The 24,188-nt window shown below is 40.0% G+C and overlaps 1 protein-coding gene across 6 annotated transcripts in view; it reads right to left on the bottom strand.

Moving 5' to 3' along the window:
* FUT8 (fucosyltransferase 8) overlaps positions 1-24,188 on the bottom strand; it is a 256,259-nt gene that overhangs the window by 38,734 nt on the left and 193,337 nt on the right. For all 6 annotated transcript variants that reach the window (XR_007774466.1, XM_050953517.1, XM_050953513.1 and 3 more), the window contains one exon: positions 14,317-14,554. Coding sequence is in view for 5 of the 6 variants with exons in the window: in XM_050953517.1 (XP_050809474.1) it covers positions 14,317-14,554 (238 nt within the window). In the remaining variant the exon portion in view is untranslated. The remainder of the gene's footprint in view (positions 1-14,316; positions 14,555-24,188) is intronic.

Below are 24,188 nucleotides of genomic sequence, written 5' to 3'. Positions count from 1 at the left end.
TGCATCAATGTGAGCGCATGCAAAGGCAGTGGATATGCTAATTTGCAGAAAGTTAGCAATGAATTTCAAAAAACCTGTAAGGATCTGGAATTCTTGGAATCCAAAGTAGAACCCAATGACCAGACCAAGCAAACAGATAGTTGACCATCACTTAGGCTTCTTTCTGCCAGCTGGACTGTAAGATTCACAAATTCTAAGGCCTCAGAGAACATTATGATCATCTAGCCTGACCTCCCACATATCACAGACCAAAGAATTTCACCAGAAATTCCCGCGTCAAGTCCACAACATCTGGTTGTGCTACAGCATATTGTTTCATCCCTGGCTGAGTCCCTCAGTGGATTGTCACCAGTATTTTATAATCAGACCCAGCCTTTAGATTCCACATGCATACAAGTCAACTGGGTCTATGAAGAGCCCAGAAATTGCCTTTGGCTCTGGGTCTCTAGGGCACAGAGACAGAGACAGACTACTCCTCTGAAACCTTTCCATGGGATGTGACACTCCATGGTTTAACTCCCCTAGACTCCAAGGTTACTACTGAACCTCCTATGCCTGCCCAGTTGCTTATATACACTTTCACTAGAGATCCACTGGCAATGGCACTCTGGTTTATAGTTTAACTCTTCATGGACACGTGTTAAGTAAGTAAAAAATATAGGAAATTGTACAACACTCATACGCGACTGTTAGCACAAGAGGGTTATAGATTTCTGCAAAAAAATAACCTCCTGCATGCAATCCTCACCACTTCTGATAGTCCCTAATGTTGGTCTGTGTCCTTAGGGGCAGGCAAAGCCAATTCTCCAGCTGTATCTTCTGTTTTTCGTGATGAACTGCCTCCCCTTATTCAAAGAACAAGTCTCTTTTTAAAAGCAGTCTGTACCACATTTTCTCCTCCTCTCCATCTTCTGGGTATTTTCCATGCTTCCAATCCCATGTGAGATTGCTGGGCAAAGAGTCATTAAAAATCAGTGGTTCCGCCAGCAGCAATCCAAATGTTCTACCAGGGCATAGCAATTCAATTGTTGATAGCCCTTTGACACTTCTGTTACACCTTTCCAGGCATAGCCTGTTCAGTGTGTGTCATGTTCCTGTTACCAAACGGATGATCAAATTCACGATTGTTACAAACATAAATAACATTCCACAAAACACAAAGGAACTCAAACTGACATGGACGTATTCCTCAAAGCATCATACATTTTTTAGGAAGACATCCGATCTTAATTAAAGGACTTCCAGTGATGGAGAATGCACCACATCCCTATGTAAGTTGTTCCAATGATTAAGTACCTTCACTATAAAAAATGGATTTTATTTCTAGTCTGAATTTCTATGGCTTGATCTTTCAGCTGTTGGATCTTGTTATGCCTTTGTCTGCTTAATTAAAGAGCCATCTACTATCAGAAATCTCTTCCTCCTGTAGACAGAATGTGATCAAGTCACCTCTTAACCTTCTCTGTGTTAAAACTATGTGGATTGAGCTTCTTTAGTCTCTCACTGTAAGAGAGGCTTTCCAAAATGCAAATCATTGTGGTAGCTTTTTACCAAACCCTTTCAATTTGTCAATGTGTGGACACCAGATCTAGACACAGTATTCCAGTCTCACTAATGCCCTATCCCATGGTAACATCACCCTCCCTTACTTTTGTTTGATAGTCTCCTGTCTATACATTCAAGGACCATATTTGCTCTCTTGGCCACTGCTTTGTTCTGGGAGATCATGTCCAGCTAGTTATCTACCATGACCATTAAGTCCTTTTCTGAGTTATTGCTTTCCAAAAGAGATCTTTATGTTTACTTTCATAGAAGGTTTTCATGCACCAAACCCAGATTACAAAAACCTAGGTAAAAAGGTTTCAGTAGCCAGACCTTAAAAGTAAGGTTTCAGTAGCCAGACCTTAAAAGTCAACCAACCTCAGACGGAAGGCAGAACAGAAGCCAGAAAACACCTACTTCTCAGACCACCTATTCACCATTTTGTCAAGGTATCTCACACACTAGCATCTACCAAGTGCCTGCTCTTAAGACTGTATGTTTCATCAACACTCGCATTAACAGATGTAAGTAACAAAATCCAATTTCTAATACAGATAAAAAACAAATGCTAGAGCCTGACACACTTTTTTTGCAAACTGCCATAAAGGACAGTGAGGATACTGGGTGTGAGAAAGAGAAACATTAAACCTCATATAGTAACTCCTAAAGCGAGATTGCTTAATTATAGTAACTACATTTAAGAGCTTTATTGGTTTAATACAAAATCTTTAATTGAATTCTGTGCTTGAATAATTCTAATCACTTTGTCAGGAATGACTTGTTATTTCTATGAAATGTATACTATCTATGTAAAATGCAATTTTGTTGATTTCTTGCAGTGAAATCTACAGAACTGGTTTGTACGAATTAAGCTTGTATTGTTGCTTTATTCTGATTTCTTGCTCTCTGATTAGTTTCTACTTCTGTTATTGCCAATCTGGTATATCTATAGAGTCCAAAATCTTTCATCTTGGATTATACATATGAAAGAGAGCTAGTTAGTTTGCATTTTAAGTGGTAAAGTCCAACAGAACTTCTGAAAACTTTATTTTGTGTAACTATTTTTTCAAGAGATCGTATTGAATTCCAACCACTGGCGTGGCGCCTATCCTTTCACTCATAATGTACCAATGTCTCACTCCATTTCCCCTTATACCACCATACTCGTGTGGATGTCAGTTCTCATCTGTTTTCGTGCACTATACCTCATCCTCCTTTTTCTGTCCTTTTATTTATTTGCTTTTCCCCTGTATTTTTGTAGATTTTACTGTCCATTTTTCACTCAAATTTTCATACCACCATTCTCTCCCTCCATACACTGTTTCCTTCCTACTTCTCTGTCTCTTATCTTTTCAGGGGCAAGGTAAGAGAAAACAGGGAAGGATTAAGGCATAAGCCCTGTAGACCTGTGCTAGATCCCGTGCTCCTGAAATCATTTGATTACATCACAAGTTATGTTTTTATTTTTCTAAAAGCAAGTTTCTGGCCACAAGGGTTGTAAATAAAACTTCGAAAATGTGACCTGACCATAACCAATGTAGGGGTATCTGCATGAGATTACAGACAGTATGAAACATTGACTCTGAGAAGGGTGAACACATATCTTCATCTTAATGGGTTCTTAATTCCAAGACCCAATGATCTGGGGACTTCCGACCATCACTATCCCAGCAGAGGATGCTATGTGTTGCAGGAAGAGAAAAGCAGACCTAGCCTATCCAACCAACCAGATACACGCTGGCTGGGTGTTCATTTGTTGCCACCTCAGTCTCTCTATAAAGCTGAGAATTCCCCAGTCACCACTCCTGTTGCTCTGGAAGGGAGGGGAATCCCCATGTCTCTGCCAATGCCACCACAACTCAAAGGGGATCGGGCAATTGTGGTTGCCATCACATGGGGAGGGCCCTGAATTACCTCAGTTGGCTCAGATAGAAAGACAAGTGATTAGGTAAGTAGGTAAGGTAACAATCTAACTTAGGCAAAATTTTGAGACTACTTTGGAAAGGAATTTGGGATGGGGACAAAAGACAGCTTTGTCTTTCAGAAAAGCTACAAAGGGTGGGTCAGCCATGAAAACCTTAACGTCAGTCAATCACTCTCTTTGCAGATCTTAAGGCTATTAGATTTATGTTTTTAAACCAAAATGTACAATAATGAGCACTCCCAGACAGCTATTCAAAAAGTGCTTCCATCAGTCTTGTGAGCACCAGACTTGCTGGTGGTCCAAGGAAACAAGATGACCTTGGTTATAACTTATCTGGAAAATCAGAAAAAACTCATATAATCAAAGAATCAGGTATAGGACAGACTTTTGATCCTATCCAATAGAAGTGCATCTGTGATAGATTTACTAATAACAGAATCTTCGGCACTGTGTATTTGAGTTAATTGTGAACAAGTTAACTTCAGGATGGCCTCACTCCTAGAACAATGAATTTACTATTGATTGTTTGAGAAACCATTCAAGTTAATCTTGAATCATGCAGTTCCACCATTCCGTCAAAGTGTTGTCTTTCTCCGCTAGACAAAGAACAGGAAAGATCATATGGTTTATACATAAGTGTCACGTGATTGTCTTTTTGCAAAGTGATTTCAAGTGGACTTCTCCCTCTTTGTTGACATAGAACACTGCAGTAATGTTGTTTCTAATTACCCAGACTACTTGATCTCAGAAATGTGGGAGGAAATATCCAGAAGCCATTTTATAGTACACATCTCTAATACACTGATATGGAGCTGCAACTCCTAGGGGTTCCAGCTGCCAAGTATGCAGGTTTTGCCAGTGAATTTCCAAGCCTTTGTTTAAGGCATCTGACTTGATGACTGCTGCTCAAGATGGAGAAGAGAACAGCAGCATTTTCAGGACATTCAGTCAGATTTTCAACCAGTGAAGTCACTGAAGCATGTTTGGAGGCACAGTTAAAAGAATCACAGAAATATAGGGCTGGAAGGGACCCTGAGAAGTCATCAAGACCAACTCCCTGAGCTGAGGCAGGATCAAGTAAATCTAGGCCATCCCTGAGAGGTGTTTGTCTAACCTATTCTGAAAATCCTCCAATAATGAGGATTCCACCTCCCTTGAAAGCCTATGCCAGAGCTTAATTACCTTTACAGTTAGAAACTTTTCTAATATCTAACAGGGACATCCACATTTGGTGTGTAACTGAGAGGTATCCTCAATCAGGCAAATGGAGATACATAAATTGCCAAAGCCATGAGGGCTTATCAGCTTGAAGTAAAATATCATTGGCTGACACAAGCGGTTTCTTAAACTTTGAATGGTTTGACATAGTTTCCAACAGTCTTTCTTCTGAATTAAGGGCTTTGTCTTGCACAGAATCCAAGACTGCTCTGATGTTGAAAATCCTTTGAAATGGAGTGACAGAACATTTCTGCTACCTGATAAGAAGTTTTAGGAGGTTTAATCTTTGGCACAGACTTCAGCCTTGGGCACAAAGATGGATCCTGCCTTTGGAATTGGAAGTATGAGATGATCTGGATTTTCTTCTTCTGCAATAGGTAATCTAGCCTTGTTTCTCTCATTTTCTCCCAACTATCAGTGGGGGAACTAAAAAGACCTTGCCCATCAAAAGGTAGATCCTCAACCACAGTCTGTGCATCGTAAATCAGTCAGGAAAATTGTGTAATGGCTGAGCCTTTCTAATAGGTTATATTGATAATGTGGCATTATAGTCTATTAGTTAACAATATGAATGCATAATGTCCCAGACGAATTTTTACAGGACTACTGATATATTTAAAGTTATGCACATGCATTAGCGCTTATGTTATCTGGCCCAAATCGTTATTTCGGGCCTAAAACAAAGTTAATAGTGTCCCTTTAGTAGTACAATCTCTGTATAGATTATTTGTAATTATTTGACGCTTTATTTCAATATAATTAACTGCTCAGTATAGCCCTGAATTATCCTGTCATGGACAGTCACCTGTTCACAATATATCTGCATATAATGTGTGATTTTAAAATGAAAACAATTTACATTAGGAAGTCCTTTCTTTTCCAACTATTTAGAGAAATTGTATGTAGAATGATAGTATAAGTAAGTTTGGGAGAAATAAAGGAAGAAAAGAAAAATTAAAATTGTAATTGGGTATAAGGTAACTACTGTATTTGGCACAAATGCACAATATAATTTCTATTCTTATGACATATCTGAGCTAGAAAAACCCAGTTCCACTTGCAGGCATATCATGTCAAGTTCATAAGAACAATTTTAATTCATAGCACAGATGCTAAGGGAAATATCCCAAGATTCACTGCACAAATCAGAACAATGACAGATGTAGTTAATTTATTGTAACTAACAGATTAATGTCAAACAGCTTATTAGAATTCATTCTATTTCCCTTAATTTTAGAAACATGCTAATTAGTTTGCTGAAATATGCACACATGGATAGTATACATAAATAGAAAAAAAGACTGCTACTGTGCTTTAAAAACAAAAATCATCTTAATTCACATATAAATGTTAATTATTCTGACAGATTACTATCTAAATAGTATCAGTCACAATAAGCTTTAGAAGTATTAAAATGATTATTAATCTAAATTAAAGGTATTTAAAAGGGATAGTCCAATTCATTAGCATGAAGATAAATGTACAATTTTAAACAGTACTTCTAGTGATTGGAAGAAGCACAATTTAATAAAACTATAATTCCATGTCATTTACTGTAAATTATGAACATGGTCCTATACAACACTGTATGAAGAATACAAATGGCTAGAAGAATATAGTTTATACAATTTAATGCAATTTTTTTTTTTTTGCAAAATAGAGGATGTGTGTGTCCGTTTGCATATAATCATACTTTTCTCCATGATTCTGAATTTCAGTCTTATGCGATCTTTACTTGAAAAAAGGAGATGGATGAGTAAAAAAATGAAACTAGAAACACAGAAATTTGGAGTAGCATAAAATGAGAACACAGATTTTTGGCAATCCAGTGAGGTCATCCTTCAAATTTACTGGTAATTAAGCACCCACTGAAGATTCAAATTAAAGCCACAATTGAAAACAGTGTAATATACAAGCATCTGTGACAATCTTCCTCAGTGCTCTTGCCTTCTCACAAGATTAGAATAGGATGTAGTCTAAAATGTGACAGTTTGCCATAGGCTATCCTAGAAGGTCTGTCTTTCATGGATGGATGTGTTGCATGCCCATAACCTTGAAACTCAAGCTGATGAGAGCAGCCATGGTCAAATGGCAAGATACATGTTGATATTACAGCCCACAAGGGGCTTGATAAGTGCCACAGGCAGAGAATAGGAGAGACCTAGGTGCACCAGAGTCCAAGGCCTGTGCAATGGCAGGGAAATGATTACGTGAGATATAGACAGATAATCCTGGCAAGGGACCCCCATCCACACACTACAGAAGAAGGCAAAACCCCCGCAAAGTCACTGCCAACCTGACCTGGGGAAAATTCCTTCTCAACGCCAAGTATGGGCCATCAGTTAGACCCTGAGCATGTGAGTAAGAAACAGCCATCCGAGCATCTGAGAGAGAGAATGCTTGGGGTCATCTCAGAGCCTTGGCTATCCTGTCCGATGTCCCATCTCCAACTGTGGCCACCTCTGAAACTTCAGAGGAAGGATATTTTAAAAAAAAACAACAGAATACTGCGGTGTTGGAGTCTCTTTTTTACTCTCTGCAGGTGACTGGCTGAAAACCTGAAGCATGAGCTTTTAGGAACAGAAGACATAAAATGGGAGTGAGCCCCAAGGCTGCTGATCCCTACCCCCTTCCATCACAAGCAACCCCATCATACAATTGCACTAATAAATTTGTCCAGCACTACCTGATAATAGGAACTACTGGCAAAAAAAAAAAAGTGCTGGAATCAGGGTACTGGGAGACCCCTGGAAGGGGCAGAGGGGAGCAGAGAGGAAGATAGGGGCAGTAAGGGAGTTGAGAGAGGCCAAAGAGAGCAGGGGGTGACTCCTTGCAGATCCCATCCCATCTCTGCCTCCCACACCTGTGCCTTGCGCCTGCTCTCCGAGGAAGGGCTGCTCCTTTAACCTGTTGTTCCCAGTGACTCCAGCCCCTGTGCTCCCCTGCCTGGTCCTGGCAGAAGCATCCTGGCTCCCTACACGCTGACCCATTGCTCAGCACCTCCCACCCGAGCTTGGAACTGACCAGCTTGGCACAGTCTCTACAGCTGGGGAAGGAAAGTTGCTGCCTGGGCTGGGACTGGCAGAAGTCCATAAAACACTGTTCTGGCTCCTAAAAAAAAGAGATGTAATGGTATTTTGGAGTGTTCTAGCATGACGTGAGTGCTGATTACTGGGCAACATTAGTAATAGGCCATGGTACCAGCCCTGTATATACTAAGTAATAAAATAGTTATAAGGTAGCTCTACATAATTTTATATAATGTATACGCACATTCTATGTACATAGTGAGCGTAAACACATTTACAGCTGTGATCATTCTTTTGTATCTTTCCATGGTATATTTAGAAAACTCCTTAAAAGCTAAATAGTCTCATATTAGTTAATGGAAAGAGGAGCTGGTATATAAGAATATCCAGTACCTGCTTTAACTAATAGGGTACTGGGTATATTATCTGAGTATTCAAGGCACCTGCAAGTGATCATGACCTAAATATGTTTTTGGGAATTGTTTACATATTTCAGAGTAATTGTGCACAAGATGTCATTTGTTCTAAGGGAGACATTATCTTTGTAAATCTAAATATCTTTTAAACATATCTCATTTCAATACCGGTAGATTTAAACTGGAGCTTTTACAAGCAATCGTCTTATCCAAATACTTCCTATTGCGTTTTTGTAAATGTTTTAGCTGGAACAGGGTATGTCATTAGAGAACTGAAAAGACAAGGATTCCTAAAACATTTGGAGTTCTTTTCTGTTAACTGAAAGTCCCTTTTCTTATTGAACACAACTGGTCAAATATGCAGCACATACATATTTCCTAGGCTAAAATAAATTATTATAAATGGCACAATTTATTCCAAAAATCCAAAAAGCCTATGCTTAAGAATTAGAAAGAAAAAGTACAAACTTATACCCGGTTGACCATGGACCTTATCCAATATGGCAATTGTCACGTTTCACCCCCTTTGCTTAAGTTTTCACAGAAAGCTGATCATCAAGCTGATGTTATTGCTCAGGCACTTAAAATATGGGGAACACAGATTAAAAACTGTTCTAAAAACTGTTATAAATATGGGAAACACAGATTAAAAACTGTTCTATATTGTCCACAGTAGACATAGACTAAGTTCCTAATCTACAAATTTGTGATTTTTTTTTGCAAAAGTACACCTACTCCTTGCTCTTTTGTACAATGCAGGGTTTTTTTGTTTTTAATTTCTCCTTTCTTTTCTTTGCCTCTCACGCTGGCAAAATAAAGAGATACATTTCAACCCCATTCAAAGTCACCAAGATGACAGGTCGCTTGCAGGCAGAAAAACATTTTGAAGTCCTTTTCCATGGAAGGAACAGTAGGAGCAGTGACATCCATATCAAATTTATTCCTGTACAGAATACATGTGCACAAGGCCTATCCACCCCTTAAATCCAATTTATGCCTGGATTGACATAGGCCTTGTGCTGAACTTCTGCATAGGCAAATTCTCCAGATCAGAGGCTGCCTAACCAACTTAATTACCAACCAGGGCAATTACCTGCAAAGATTTTCAAATGTTACTAGTCAAAATTCAACAGGCAATAACTGTTTCACTTGTGGAAAAATAGCAGATCTCTCAAAAAATGTCTATAGTAAGCCAAATAGTCACTGAACATTCACTTCGTACCTCTCACAGTGAGGTTTGTATTGATGTTGTAGAGATGTCAGTGCTACCCTAGAATTGAGATTCCTGCATGTACCCCAGTATTTGACAGTACTGCACTCAGCAGCAATTTCGTGTGTTCAGCCACTGGCAGCTGAAAACCAAACATTACATAGCAGTCAGGCGGAAGGAGGAGCCCCTCAGAAGTCTGGCTGCTGATCCCATGGAACCATTTCAGACTCCAACCACAAAGTGAGTGAGTGAGTGTGAGAGAGAGAGATCTAAAACTACTTGTTCATTAGTTGAAAGCACTTCTGCTTGTGCCAATTATTTATTAGATGGATGACCTGTGCCCACGCTGATTTATTCCTTACACCGCCTAGAGAGAAACAGTAAAGTTACCACTGCTTTGGGTTTCTGAAAATCTTGTGTACCATGTTATCACAGACCACTGAGAAAGTCTTGCGACTTATGGACTCTGCTTATAATAGAATCAACTTAGAAATAATCTAAGAAAACTATTATGCACATAATTAGTGTGCTTGGGGGCAGTGACCTGGAACACTTGTAGAACAGTTAGTTAATTCTTGCCTGTAAATAGTGTTCTCATAACAGAAAATCTGTTTGTCTGGAAAACAAACTATTGGGTTGACCATAACCATCAGCACTCATGTAGGCCGCTCGCTGGTGAAATTTGACACCCAACTATTCCCACGTAAGAGCCTACAAATTATGTCACACGCCCAGCAAATATCTTCCAGAGCTTATCATCCTAACATAACTCAACTGTATTTACAAAGAAGGGAATGATGTCTGGTTCTGTTCTATCCATTTCAGAGATTTGAAGACACAAGACGTGAGGATGAACTGGTTGTTCGAAGATTCTGGCTGCTGAACCTCTAATGAAAGGAGGAATGCCTGGAGGTCCTTCTTATGTAGGAGAACCTACTGAACAGTGTCTACTCAGGAAATCATCACTCTCAAAAGATCTCAGGTATCTCCCCCAGACTGTAATCTTTGAGTTCAGTGGTTGGTTCAGGGACCTTCTGAAACATACAGCACTGCCTGTTGAGAGGAGCTGGCATAGGCCCAAGTCTCCACAGGCCCAGTGCCAGAGGAAACAAGTACTGGCAGACAGAACTAGCCATACAGTAACTCCTCACTTAAAGTCGTCCCGGTTAACGTTGTTTGTTGCTGATCAATTAGGGAACATGCTCGTTTAAAGTTGTGCAATGCTCCCTTTCTAACGTCATTTGGCAGCCGTCTGCTTTGTCCACTGCTTGCAGAAAGAGCAGCCCGGTGGAGCTAGCTGGTGGATGGTTGGAACCAGGGTGGATCGACAGTCCCCCATCAGCTCTCCCTATCACCACCACGCCCCTAAGTTCCCTGTGCAGCAACTGCCCAGTAGGCTAGCAATTGCAGCTGTCCCTCCCCGCACTGCCATGTGCTGCTCCTGCCCTCTGCCTTGGAGCTGGTGCTCAAGACTCCTGTTTGCTATGTGGGGAGAAGGAAAAGGGGAGCTAATGTCAAGATGTCCCCATTCCCTCTGCTCCTGCACCTCCCTTTCCCCATCTTCCATAGAGCAGGGGGGAAACACGACAGAGGGAGCATCCAGGAAGCAGCAGCTGCAGTCCAATCTCAGCTTGCTGACCTAATTAACAAGGCAGTCTACTTCTGACCTCACTCTTCATACTTAAAGGGGAAATGCACATCTCAGAGACACAAACACACTGTGTGTGTGTGTGTGTGTGTGTGTGTGTGTGTGTGTGTGTGTGAGTGTGTGAGAGAGAGAGAGAGAGAGAGAGAGAGAGAGAGAGAGAGATCTTTTGTCTGGTAAAAAAAATTGTCCTGGAACCTAACCCCTCTCATTTACATTATTTCTTATAAAAGCAGCAAACAGTCCTCTGGCACTTTATAGACTAACAGAAGTTTTGGAGCATGAGCTTCCATGGGTCAATATCCACTTCGTCAGATGCAATTCACCCACGAAAGCTCATGTTCCAAAACTTCTGTTAGTCTGCAAGGTGCCACAGGACTCTTTGCTGCTTTTACAGATCCAGACTAACATGGCTACCCCTCTGATACTTGATTAATTCTTATGGGGAAAATGGATTCGCTTAACATTTTTTCGCTTAAAATCACATTTTTCAGGAACATAACTACAACATTAGGTGAAGAGTTACTGTACTTGCCTGCTTTCAGACCACTCCCCCACCAAGATCTGTTGGTCAGGAGCCTGACAGAAGAGGAGAGTGTGTGGAGAAGGAGAGAGAGAGAGAATAAACGGAAATGAATACCTGCAAATGCAGGATCCAAAGACTTTCCCTATGACCATGGGAAAAGAGATACTGTGAGCTGCTTCTGTCAGACACTGGTAGAACACTGGCCTTGTGATGCAGTTCATAAATTTATACACAGGGAATAGTTGTGCACACAAACTTCTCACCAATGAGCTGCCTCTATGAGTGTTGGTGTATGTACTTCATCCAAAAGTTTACGCAATAAAAATGGGTTGGCTGTGCATGAGAAAATCTTTTAAAGGTTCTAACTGGATCTGAAGCCTTCATTTCGGGAACTGCAAGTACCTGCTGTTTCACAGACAGAAAGAGGTCAATCAAGTCCTATACTGGCCAAATTATTGAACTTCTTGACAAAGACATCATCTTGAGAAAATCTGGAATCATGGCAACAATAAGAAGATACATTTATTTCAATACTTCTGTTCTGAATTCTGTTGTTAACTAGTATTTTTAGAAGTGAAATGGATATTAGTTCAGAGAGAGATCCCTGATCCATCAATGTATCCAGATAAGCTTGAAATGTAGTCAAAATAATTTTGTCTGTCACCTCAGCTAATTTAATATCTTTTCAAAAGGATAATGATATATGGGAATGAAATTCAACAATAGTGACTGCAACGGTGGGTCCACAATCCTTTTGCGGGTCTCTAGAGCTACTCTAAAATAGATAATAAAAATATCAATCCTTCTTTTCTGCCTTTGAGCAGATAGTAACTGGACCAAGACTCCTTACTTGGACATGACTAATGTACCATGTATGTATCAACAGCCGAGTTCTTTATTAATGCTAATGAACCTAAAGCTTTGGCCTGAGATGTGGTACAATGCAGGACTGTTTTTATCTCCCTTGTTTATTCTTACTATGGAATCTCTGGTCCAGAAATCATATTACCTGAATAAAAGTTAGGTGTACTGATCTATGGATAGCATTATATGCAGATGATACCTTACTCGTGTTCATCATTATGGTATTCCCTCCTAAAGTACTGAAGCAATGACAACAATTATTTGGAACTATTTAAATTAAATGATGTCCCTTTTGCTATTCATTTTAATAAACATTTGCCTAACTGGCATATCTTAAACCTGTCATTTTCTCAGTTAAACACCATTAACATGAACCTTTAAGTGCTTCAATTATCTTTTCCAATTCTATTTAACAAAACTCCAGAATCTCATATTAAAATATATGTGGACAGGTAACAAATTCAAAGGTAGTTTGGCCTTCCAAATTTAAGGCTCTACTATTCAGCACAGCTGGGTGCATCAGCTGACTGGTACAGAAATTGCCTCCCAAACATTAGATCTCTACAGAACAACTACAAATCCCAGATATAACATTTGAATATATTTTCCTTCTTCCATAGTCTAGGTTTATTCGCTCTTTACTCACTCAGTAATTAACCTATTTACTCACCACCATGATTATATGGACAATAATTTCCAAAATTATTTAATACCCTCCAGTCCCTTTCCCTTTGTCTCTCTTTTGTAATACTCCACTGTTTTCTCTGGAAATTGTACATCTTTGTATAGCACCTGAGACTTTTTGGATCTCACTAGATTAATCTAGTTGATTATATCAGAATCATAAGCTATGCTCCTTTGATCTGTTAAAGACACAGTGGGCCAGATTCCAAAACTGTATCTCTCATACATTTATTCCAATATTTCCAAACTCAAATGCATTTACAAGACAACAGTGCTTAAATGATCAGATAACCAACTCTGAAGAAACAATATTTAATATATCTAACAATAGAGAAAGATTATCTAAAATCTGTTAAAATACTTTTGGAAACAATCATTCACATAAAAGATACTCAAACAACAGGGAGTTGGATGTTAAAATTCCTGCCAATATTCAGCCAGACTTTGAGGAAAAGGCTGACATACTTCCAATCATCTGCAATAGACTCCTTCATACTAATCTGATGGGACTGTACATTTATACAAATATTTTGGCAAATGTGATTTTGGAATTTTCCTGTACAATTATGTTCATAGCTCAGCTAGGTGTTGACAGTGAGGTTTCACTAGAAAAAGTGATTCCACCCCCTCAGTTTTCTGTATATATGTGTCAGACTATCTATTACTGCCCAATGACAAAATCCCCATATTCCTTCTGTAAGCATTTGTTTCAATAAAATAATGGATTAATTTCCTGCCCTAAATAATAAAAATACACACATTATCTTGCCACATGGGCACCAATTACTGTTTTTACTAGTCTATTTGATTCATAATAAGAATTTACGTTTTATTATTGTTTTTGTTGGTATATGAATATGTATTATATGCCTTTTTTGTATTTATATTTCATACTTCCTTCAGTATGATTATATACTTTAGCACTTGCCTCTCTTTATTACCTTCACTATTCCCTCACAAAAATGAGATCCTAATCTGCCACCCAATGTAACTTGATATACTGTTCAAGGATTCTGGTCTGGATTTGGAACTTGTTTTGCATAAAAATTCCTGCTGATGTAGCAGGATCCTCTAAGAGAGGATACTAGTGTTCTATTAAAAGACAATGAAGGGAAAAATGATGACCCATAAATTGCAATCATAGTTATTACTCAATACTTAACAGTCAAGAAATAGGTTTTGATATAGTCTTGTAATGTAGACACAGCAAAACGCGAAAGGAAAATTATTTATTTGAGAATTGTTCATTGAGTCTTACCTGACCAGTGCCCAGTGGTAGTGCCTGATCTGTCTGTGCATGTCTCACTTACAGGTCTAAAGACAGTCTCCCAGCCACCAGTAGCATAGCGCCAATTCTGAGACTCCAAAATGAGTGTTCGTTGTGTTCCATATGCAATCATGAAGCAGTAGACAACATGATGAAGTTGACAGCCATAGCCACAGCCTTTGTTGATATTACACACAAGTTTCTTGGCTTTGCTGCAATCCTTGGGGTTCTATAAGTAAAGACCAAGAAGCACAGTTGGAGACAAGATATACACAAAGGCATATTTCTGAGTTAATAAGTGACAAGTGTCATAAATCACACACAAGTCATGTCAATATAGTACATCCCACATTAAAACGAAGGCACAAGCACCAGCTGAAAGAAAATTGTGCACTCTCAGCAGTTAACATGAACAGCCACCACATATATTTCACTACTCCAATGTAACATAATACACCTTTAAGATATTAAATTATGTTTTCATTTCTCAGGCTGTCAGAATATGCTAACATTCAGTCTCAAGGCTCACATTCAAAATAGTTCTCAGTGTAAGAATGCTCTTTCTTGATTTCCTGTGGCTTTTTTCTAACTTTGTTAGCACTATTTCAATGAACATGCATGAATTATTTAAAAAGAAAAATTCAGTCTGCCTAGAGAGTAAAACAAACAATTAATAGACTATTTTCCAAACTAGCTTACTACAAACCAAGTATAAAACATATTACATGGCTAAACAAAGTGGTAAAAGTCAAGGTTTTAAACTGGATTGTATTCTTGAGAAACATAAAATCCAGTTATTGAAATAGTCCAGCTCTGCACAAAAAGTTTATGCACTGAAAGCTTGACAGAATAATTTTAAAACAATTTTCTGTACTTTTAAGACATGATATCTTACATCATCTACACTAAAGGCTATTTATAGTATGTAATAATTTCTTATACAACTACTGAATTTAACTGCCATTAAATAAGCTATGCCAAGCATGTTTAAAATTATAGAGCATTAAATACTTTTCGGGTTCATAAAGTCCGGACAAGATTTTTTTTTCTGTATCCATTATTACTTACATATTCCCAGACCTTTTTTCCCATAAATATAATTTTTATATGAAATATTTAGTATGAGAAGTTATTTTTGGTTGCTTAACTGCAAGAGGGGAGTAACTGTGCATCAATACAACCATATCTTTTCCCCTTTCCTATCCAACACTCTATAACGGATTTTTCCCTATCAACTCTTGGAAATAGATAAACTCTTTGATGACAGGAGGCTAAATATCACCCTCCCTCCTGAGAACTATTCAGAACTATCTGTCTCTACAGCTGCAGTCCTCAGACCTCTATTTCTTAAGAGTATTTCAATCTATTTTATTTGGCTTTCCCACTAATTTTTCCCAAAACAATCCATTCAAATTTGACCTTTTGAAATTTTGGCCCAAAATAATTTTAGGAAGGGCAGATTGTCTGAAGCCAAGCATTTAAGGGACTCAGTGCAGATAGCTTATCCTTATGAGGTTGCTTTGTCCTGAGAACCCAAGTCTGCCAGTTGCTCGAGCAGTTGGGCACAGGCTTAGGCCTGGTCTACACTACACGTTTAAACTGAATTTATCAGCGTTAAACCAATTTAACCCTGCACCCGTCCACACAACGAGGCCCTTTATATTGATATAAAGGGCTCTTTAAACCGGTTTCTGTATTCCTCCCTGACGAGAGGAGTAGCGCTGAAATTGGTATTGCCATGTCGGATTAGGGTTAGTGTGGTCGCTAATCGACGGTATTGGCCTCTGGGCGGTATCTCACAGTGCACCATTGTGACCGCTCTGGAAAGCAATCTGAACTCGGATGCACTGGCCAGGTAGACAGGAAAAGCCCCGCGAACTTTTGAATTTCATTTCCTGTTTGCCCAACGTGGAGCTCTGATCAGCACAGGTGGCGATGCAGTCCCAAATCCAAAAAGAGCTCCAGCATGGACCGTACGGGAGATGCTGGATCTGATCGCTGTATGGGGAGACAAATCTGTTCTATCACAGCTCCGTTACAGAAGATGAAATGCCAAAGCATTTGAAAAAAATCTCCAGGCTATGATAGACAGAGGCCACAGCACAGTGCTGTGTGACAAGCGTAATGGAAAGCCAAAGAATCAAATGGACGCTCATGGAGGGAGGGAGGGTACTGAGGACTCCAGCTATCCCACAGTCTCCGAAAAGCATTTGCATTCTTGGCTGAGCTCCCAATGCCTGAAGGGTCAAACACATTGTCCAGGGTGGTTCAGGATATCTCTAGTCAATTTACCCCCCTTCCCCTCGTGAAAGAAAAGGGAAAAAAAATCGTTTCTTGACTTTTTTCAATGTCACCGTATGTCTACTGCATGCTGCTGGTAGACACGGTGCTGTAGCACTGAACAGCAGCATCCTCTGCCCTCCCCGGTGGCAGACGGTACAATATGACTGCTACCCATCGTCATCATCAGCCCGTGAGTGCTCCTGGCTGGCCTCGGTGAGGTCGGCCGGGGACGCCTGGGTAAAAATAGGAGTGACTCCCGGTCATTCCCAGCAGATGGTACAGAACGGCGGGTAACCATCTTCATCATAGCAACTGGGGTCTGAGCTCCATCAGCCCCTCCCTTTCATGTCTAAAGAAAAGATTCTGTACTGCCTGGACTACCATAGCAGCTAGAGGCTTCCTCCCCCTCATTTTATCTCAATAAAAAGTCAGTGTTTCTTATTTCTGCATTCTTTATTACTTCATCACACAAATGGGGGGACATTGCAACGGTAGCCCAGAAGGGTTGGGGGAGGAGGGAAGCAACGGGTGGGGTTGTTGCAGGGGCACCCACTAGAATGGCATGCAGCTCATCACTTCTGCGGCATCTGACACGGAGCAGCTGTGCTCTCTGGTTCTCTGGTACACTGGTTCTCTAGTACACTTGCCCCATATTCTAGGCAGGACTGACTCTATTTTTAGATAAAACAAAGGAGGGAATGACCTGGGGAGTCATTCCCATTTTTGTCTTTGCACCCCCGGCCGACCTCAGCGAAGGCCAGCCAGGAGCACCCATGACAGCAGCAGACTGATAACCGTCATCTCATTGCCAATTTACAATGGCATGGCAGATGGTACAATAGGAATGGTAACCATCTCTGCTACCTTGCAAAGGCAAATGAATGCTGCTGTGTAGCACTGCAGTACCGCCTCTGTCAGCAGCATTCAGTACACATACGGTGACAGTGACAAAAGGCAAAATGGGTTCCATGGTTGCCATGCTATGGCGTCTGCCATGGCAATCCAGGGAGAAAGGGCGCGAAATGATTGTCTGCCGTTGCTTTCATGGAGGAAGCAATGAGTGATGACATTTACCCAGAATCACCCGCGACACAGTTTTTGCACCATCATGCATTGGGATCTCAACCCAGAATTCCAATGGGCGGGGGAGACTGCAGGAACTATGGGATAGCTACGGGATATCTACCCACAGTGCAACCCTCCAGAAATTGACACTAGCCTCGGTACATGGACGCACACCGCCGAATTACTGTGCTTTGTGTGGCCGCGTGCACTCGACTTTATACAATCTGTTTTACAAAACCAGTTTATGTAAAATCAGAATAATCCTGTAGTGTAGACATACCCTCAGACTCCATACCTGCTATGTCATGGCCATCTGAAGCATCACAGGGAGATTGAGCCTGTCCCTGGGCTTCTCTTTTGCTTGCTCTTCACCTACTATACTGTTTTCTCTGCCTAATGGTCACGTGAAGGAAGAGGAGCATGCCAAAGAGTTAATGCAGCATTTAAAGACTTGGGGAGAAAGCTCTCTGGTGACCCTTAGATAAGGCTGTACATACCAAGCATTATAAATTCTTAGATATTAAAAGCACATTTTATGGCTGCCTAATGACTTGATTCATAATTTCAGGAGGCATTAATTTGTATAAATATCTCTTCTTAGCACCGTAGACCATCTTTCCCCCCCTAAAATCTTTACATTAAGAATGCTACCACACATTCTATTTTTACTGTAAATTTAATGGATTTACATAATTATAAACAGAAAATTTTGAAAATTTTTTGTATATTTTTGTCAATTTACTATCCTTCTCATAACTGATTAGTTGTTGATTTTATGCTGATTTCTTCAAAATCTTTCTTAAAAGCACTCTTAAACTTGTGATGAACGCCTTAAGAGTGTGTATTTCTTTCTGCTCATAAGAATTCTCACAGAGCTTATTCAGGATCAACAGTTTTAAGTTGTCCTTTAAGTACGTTAATGTTTATGTTTTCAAAAGAGCATTTTATACTAGCTCTGTTAGACCACAAAGCAATGGAGTGTAGTTAAAAAGGAAATGATTAAGTTAATTTTTTTTTAATAACTTTTACAACTAGTATGTTAGATATCTACTTACTAATTCCCAGACTGTGATTGAACAAACAGTACTAAACACATATATATGTGCACCACTGTATCTCTTTACTGGTGGGTTGAGGGCCCTGTTCATGCACTACTAAAAGAGTGGGCCTGATTCTCTTCTTTCTTACACAGCTTTTACATCACGGTAACTCCATTTATTCCAACTGAGTCACTCCAGAATCAGGCCCAGTATTTGCTGCTCCTTAGTTTACTAAGTAAAAATAATTTTTCTTCCTTCTGTTTCTGAAAATGAAATCCAGAATTTGAAGGCAGTTATCACCTCAGAATTTAAGTACATAGGCATGGATCATTACAGTATCAAGAGGTAAGCTTTAAGTCAACTTACAGCTTGCAAACAGTTTACATTGTAGATTTCAAAGGCAAGTGTGTAGCCATTGATAAGTTCAAATAATTTAGTAAAACTGCAATCAAAATGTATTGTAGATATCTATTTTTCTACTGTTTGATCAACCTTCTCTTCATCCATGTTTCTAAATGTTTCCACCCATAAAGTTTTATACTTAAACACATTCATTTTTTCTTCTCATGTCACAATTAGAAATATATTAAAAACATATATTAAATATACACAGAAACAGAGTTTTTTCTTATACATATTAATTTTTCTGTTTTAATTGATGTTATGCTCTTTGGATCAGATTCAGCCCTTGACAAATGCATAGACTTAAGGTTAGGCTGAATATTTGGCACAACATATACAATTTATAATATCAAAATAACATTGCTCAAGGAACTGTGGTTTTCCCTTTCACAGGAAGGGGACTGACTACATATCTCAAGCTTCAACAATCTAAAAATAATAAAGTATACAATAAGCAACTTAGCTAAAAAAGGAAGTAAAGTTTCCATTTATTATTGGGGTTTGCAGTTGCTTATAAACTGCTTGAGTAACTATATCAACGGAATACTTCAAACAAATTACAGATGTATAATGCCATAACAAATACTGTCCTTAATAAGCTGTAGTTTATATTTACTTTATTTCCAAGGTATGCAGAAAAACAATCATACAGCAGTCTCAGCTCCAGCAAGCTCATGTAACAAATGATTAATTTGAATTGTATAAAAATAGCCCACCAACAAAGCAGGTAGGTTATCTGCCAGCTGCTATTAAATAGAGTAACAGAAGTCATTAATGTAATAATTACAGATTATCAGATAACAGATGGGTTCTTTACTGATCCTTTCATTTTAGTTGGCTCCCTTTTCTTTTCCCTTCTTTTTGTTTATTCTCTGAGAGTTACATTTCACCACCCGACTCCACCCTGTTTCCTTCTCTTTCTTTATTAATTAATTCAGTTTATTTAGGATCGATTGGAACCATGTATTCCTCTGGTTCTTTTACTTACACCTTTCTTACCTGTTCGTGGTTAATAGATGGCTTGCAGAATGTTGTTGGGAGTCAGAGACAGATCAACATTTTTTTGAGGGGGGGGGAAGAGGGGAAGGGGAATGAAAATTTCAAAATACAGCAAAATTCCCCTTCTCTTTTGAAAATCCAGCTTTGTAATACAATTAAAACATAAGAAAAAGAAATGAGAAACTTTGCAAAGTGTTGTCTGAAAAAGCTCAAGTGACAACTGAAATGAGTTTTGAGATAAATTAAAACTTTACCAGGCGCCAGAGTATTACTTATATTACTCCCCTGACAAATGCCCATATTTCCATAGGAATAGGTAGCATTGTATAACTCATTTGTATAGTCAGGGTATTCTAAACATAAAACAAAATTCCCAATGGCACTGAATCACAACTATTTTTACTCTCATTTTATTCCCTTTCCTTGCTGTTGGTGGATGACTGAACTCCTTAATGTACAGGGTAAGTGTACTCTATGTAGAAGCCATCAGGACATATTTCACAGCAATGTCACAAACCACTACATTCTGTTTTGGCAATATAAAGTACAGCCCCAAAGTATTTAGTTTATGGTGTGAGATGAGGTTAGTAGCACAACACTATAGTGGGTGGCAGCTCTATATCTGACCTCAAGTCAAGTAAATAGAGCCCAAATAGTGTTTGAAACATAGTTGGTTAGAATCAATTAGTCTCAAATATACAGACATAGGGTTCAAGTCACTGTCAGAAGAACCATGATTACTGGTTCCCAGCTGTGGAAAGTCCATCTGGAAGGGACATGGGTAACACAGTACAATTCAACAGGAACTCCTCTTCCTTTGGGTCTTGTCCAGTGCACTCAAAAAAGTCAGTGGGGTAAGTTGTCAAAAGTGCCACTGGCAAACCACTCAACCTTCTAATGCAGCGGAGGGCCAAATTTTTGGCCCGAGGGCCACATCTAGGTATGAAAATTGTATGGTGGGCCATGATTGCTTACAAAATTGGGGATTAGGGTGCAGGATGGGGTGAGGGTTGGGTGTGCAGGAAAGTGCTCCGGGTTGGGACCAAGAGGTTCGGAGGGCAGGAGGGGGATCAGTGCTGGGGCAGGGACTTGGGGCAAGGTAGGGAGTCAGGGATGCAGGATCTAGGCGGTGCTTACCTCAAGCAGCTCCCGGAAGCAGTGGCATGTCCCCCCCCACGACTCCTACATGGAGGTGCAGCCAGGCGGCTCTACATGCTGCCCTGTCCACAGATGCCATCCCTGCAGCTCCCACTGGCCATGGTTCCTGGCCAATGGGAGCTATGGGGGTGGCTCTTGGGGCGGGAACAGCGTGCGGAGCCCCCTGGATGCCCCTACACATAGGAGCTGGAGAGGGCACATGTCGCTGCTTCCAGGAGCCACAGCACATGCGGAGTGGGACAAGCCCATGACCCTGCTCCCTGGAGGGAGTTCGAGAGCCAGATTAAAATGTCTGAAAGGCTGGATGTGGCCCCCAGCAACAAATTACACTGCTTTTAATTATAAAACATGTTTTTAAAGATGTTTTTCCATTGTGTGAATCAAATAAGCTGGCTTTGCCATCTGTAATAGTTTAATTGGCATGGAGTGGGAGGGTGGCCTGCTACAGATGGCAAAACTGGCTTATTTGATTCACACAGTGAGAAAACAGTCTTATAAATAGCTTTTCTACTTCTAAAACATAATTTTTTGCTTATGGTTTGATGTACAACAAAACACACATGCTCCACATTTGGGACCAGATCCTCGCTCAGGCTGCTAGGAAGCTTGAAGTAGGTAGTCCTTGCCCACGCTTCTCACAGGATGCCAGAAGGAGGGGAGTTCTCATCCCAGGCTACCCCTAATTTAATTCATACAGCCCTCCTCCAACTCCTTACGATTCATGTCATTTACGCTATACAATCTGTGCCAGGTCCTTGCTTTCCACACAAAATTAATGCTGATGCTCCCCACCCCACCCACTTACTCACAGTTAATATAGGCCAGATCTTCCTCTATCCCGCAATTAATGATGGCCACTTTCCCCTTTAACGCAGGCCCCCATCTTCTAAATCTATTGCTGACTGCCCATACTTTAAGGTTGCTATCTGAAAACTTTCAGCTCCTCCTGGTCAGCCCTCCTTCCCACACAGGCTTCTCTTTGCTCCTCGGAAGGAAGGTGAGGGAGGAAAAGGAGCTCAGAGCTGCTACTCCCCCAGCCAGCAGACTCAGTCTTGCAGACCACTGAGTATGTATGCGGTGCAGTAGAACACACAGCCTGATCTTGCTCCAATTTAGTACAGTTGAGTGCTCTGGCAGTCACCTACCCTCCTCCAGGAAGGGATTTCACCTTGAGCACAGTCACCTCATGAATGCAAAGGGGCTGCAAACTATTTCCCTCGATCTACAATCCCCTAATGTTAAACTAGTCCTGACTTTAGAGAGCTCCCCCTGTAGGTATCAGCTGGGTTCATCTTTAAGGAGATTATTGCCCTTATAGATTAGATGTTTAGATAGTGAACTACAAAAGAACTTATGAAGCAGAGCCAAAACTTGATTTAATATTGTAATAGGCTTTCTCCAAGCTTATTCAATTTTCATATGTTCACTACATTTTCCCTTGTAAAAATGTAAGTATAGAAACTTATGTCATCTAATTCCAATATCCCTCAAAAACATCAATTTAAAAACATGCTTGCCACCTGCTATTTTCTGTTTTGCTCATTAGTTTTATTTTTAGGTAGCCTTTTTATTTTTCCTAAAAGATTGTATTTTAAACATGCTGAGTCCCATTCACATGCCTAAACTTCTTTTAAGGTGTTTTTGGAAAGGGTGTCTATTCACTAATCCAATATTGTGAAATTAATTCAACAATGGTTGAGGAACACATTAAACGTACATTGTAAAATACTAGAAAAAGGGATATGGTAAAAGATATTCATTTAAGAGAATAAGACTATCAGAACAGAAAATGCCAAGTTACATGTAGAGTCACAAAAATTTGAATTAAATAGATATAAAAGATTTCCAGATACTATTATAAGATTTTTGAAATCTATGGTAGTGAAACAGAACAAAGAAATCCATAGTGAATTATATGCAGGGGTGAAAGTAAGTTAAAGGACTTACCAGTACGCCAGAGTCCTGGGCAGAGGCGTGGCCTCAACCAGAGGAGACGAGCCTTTAAATCAAGATTTAAAGGCCCCAGGGCTGCGGCTGGGAAAGGCAGCTGGGAGCCCCAGGGCACAGAGGTGATTTAAAAGGCCCGGGTTCTGGCCGCCACCACTGCAGCAGTGCTCCGAGCCCTTTAAATTGCTGACGGAGCCCTGCCGCCCCTACCCTGGGGCTCTGGCAGCTGGGCTTGGGCAAGGATTTAAAGAGCCCAGGGCTCTGGTGGTGGGGAGCCCCAAGCCCTTTAAATCGCTGCCCGAGCCCCACTGCCTGAGCCCCAGGGTACGGCAGCAGGGCTTGGGTGGTGTTTTAAAGGGCCGGGACTCCCCACAGTGCTGCCGGAGCCCTGGGGTAGTGGCAGCAGGGCTCGACCAGTGATTTAAAGGGTCAAGCACTCCCACCAGAGCTCATCATTCCATGTGGATGGTTATACATGACAAACATTAAAGAGACACCGTCAACCTAAATTTGGCCTATTGCATTTCATAGTAATATTTTATAAAAAGATAAGAACTGATAGAAATGTTTCACAATTTTAAAATTCCAATCAAAAACAGTTGTTTTAAAACAAACATTTCACTGTATTGTCTGAATCACTACAGCACTAAGAACCTGAAAGTGAAACAGACTATAAAAAAAGTAAAGCTGACTTCACTGATGTTTTTTACCAAACTCAGATAAATACATAAAGTAAACAAAGAGCAAATATACTGGATTTGCAAAATTCTTTCACTCGGAATATTGTGCAGTATTATGAGTAAATATAAGAATTCTTTTTTAAACAACATATTTTTAAGTTAACAATGTCACTAAGACATTGTTATAATCACCTGGAGTTCCATTTGCTGCAAATCTAAATCAATAATAAAGGGAGAAACAGTAGATCCCATGGTGTTATCTCCAGTTCTTTTGTATATATTCCACAAG

Source organism: Gopherus flavomarginatus, chromosome 5 (assembly GCF_025201925.1).
Source record: "Gopherus flavomarginatus isolate rGopFla2 chromosome 5, rGopFla2.mat.asm, whole genome shotgun sequence".
Taxonomy (NCBI): Eukaryota; Metazoa; Chordata; order Testudines; family Testudinidae; genus Gopherus; species Gopherus flavomarginatus.
This window is presented reverse-complemented; position numbering and strand designations above follow the sequence as displayed.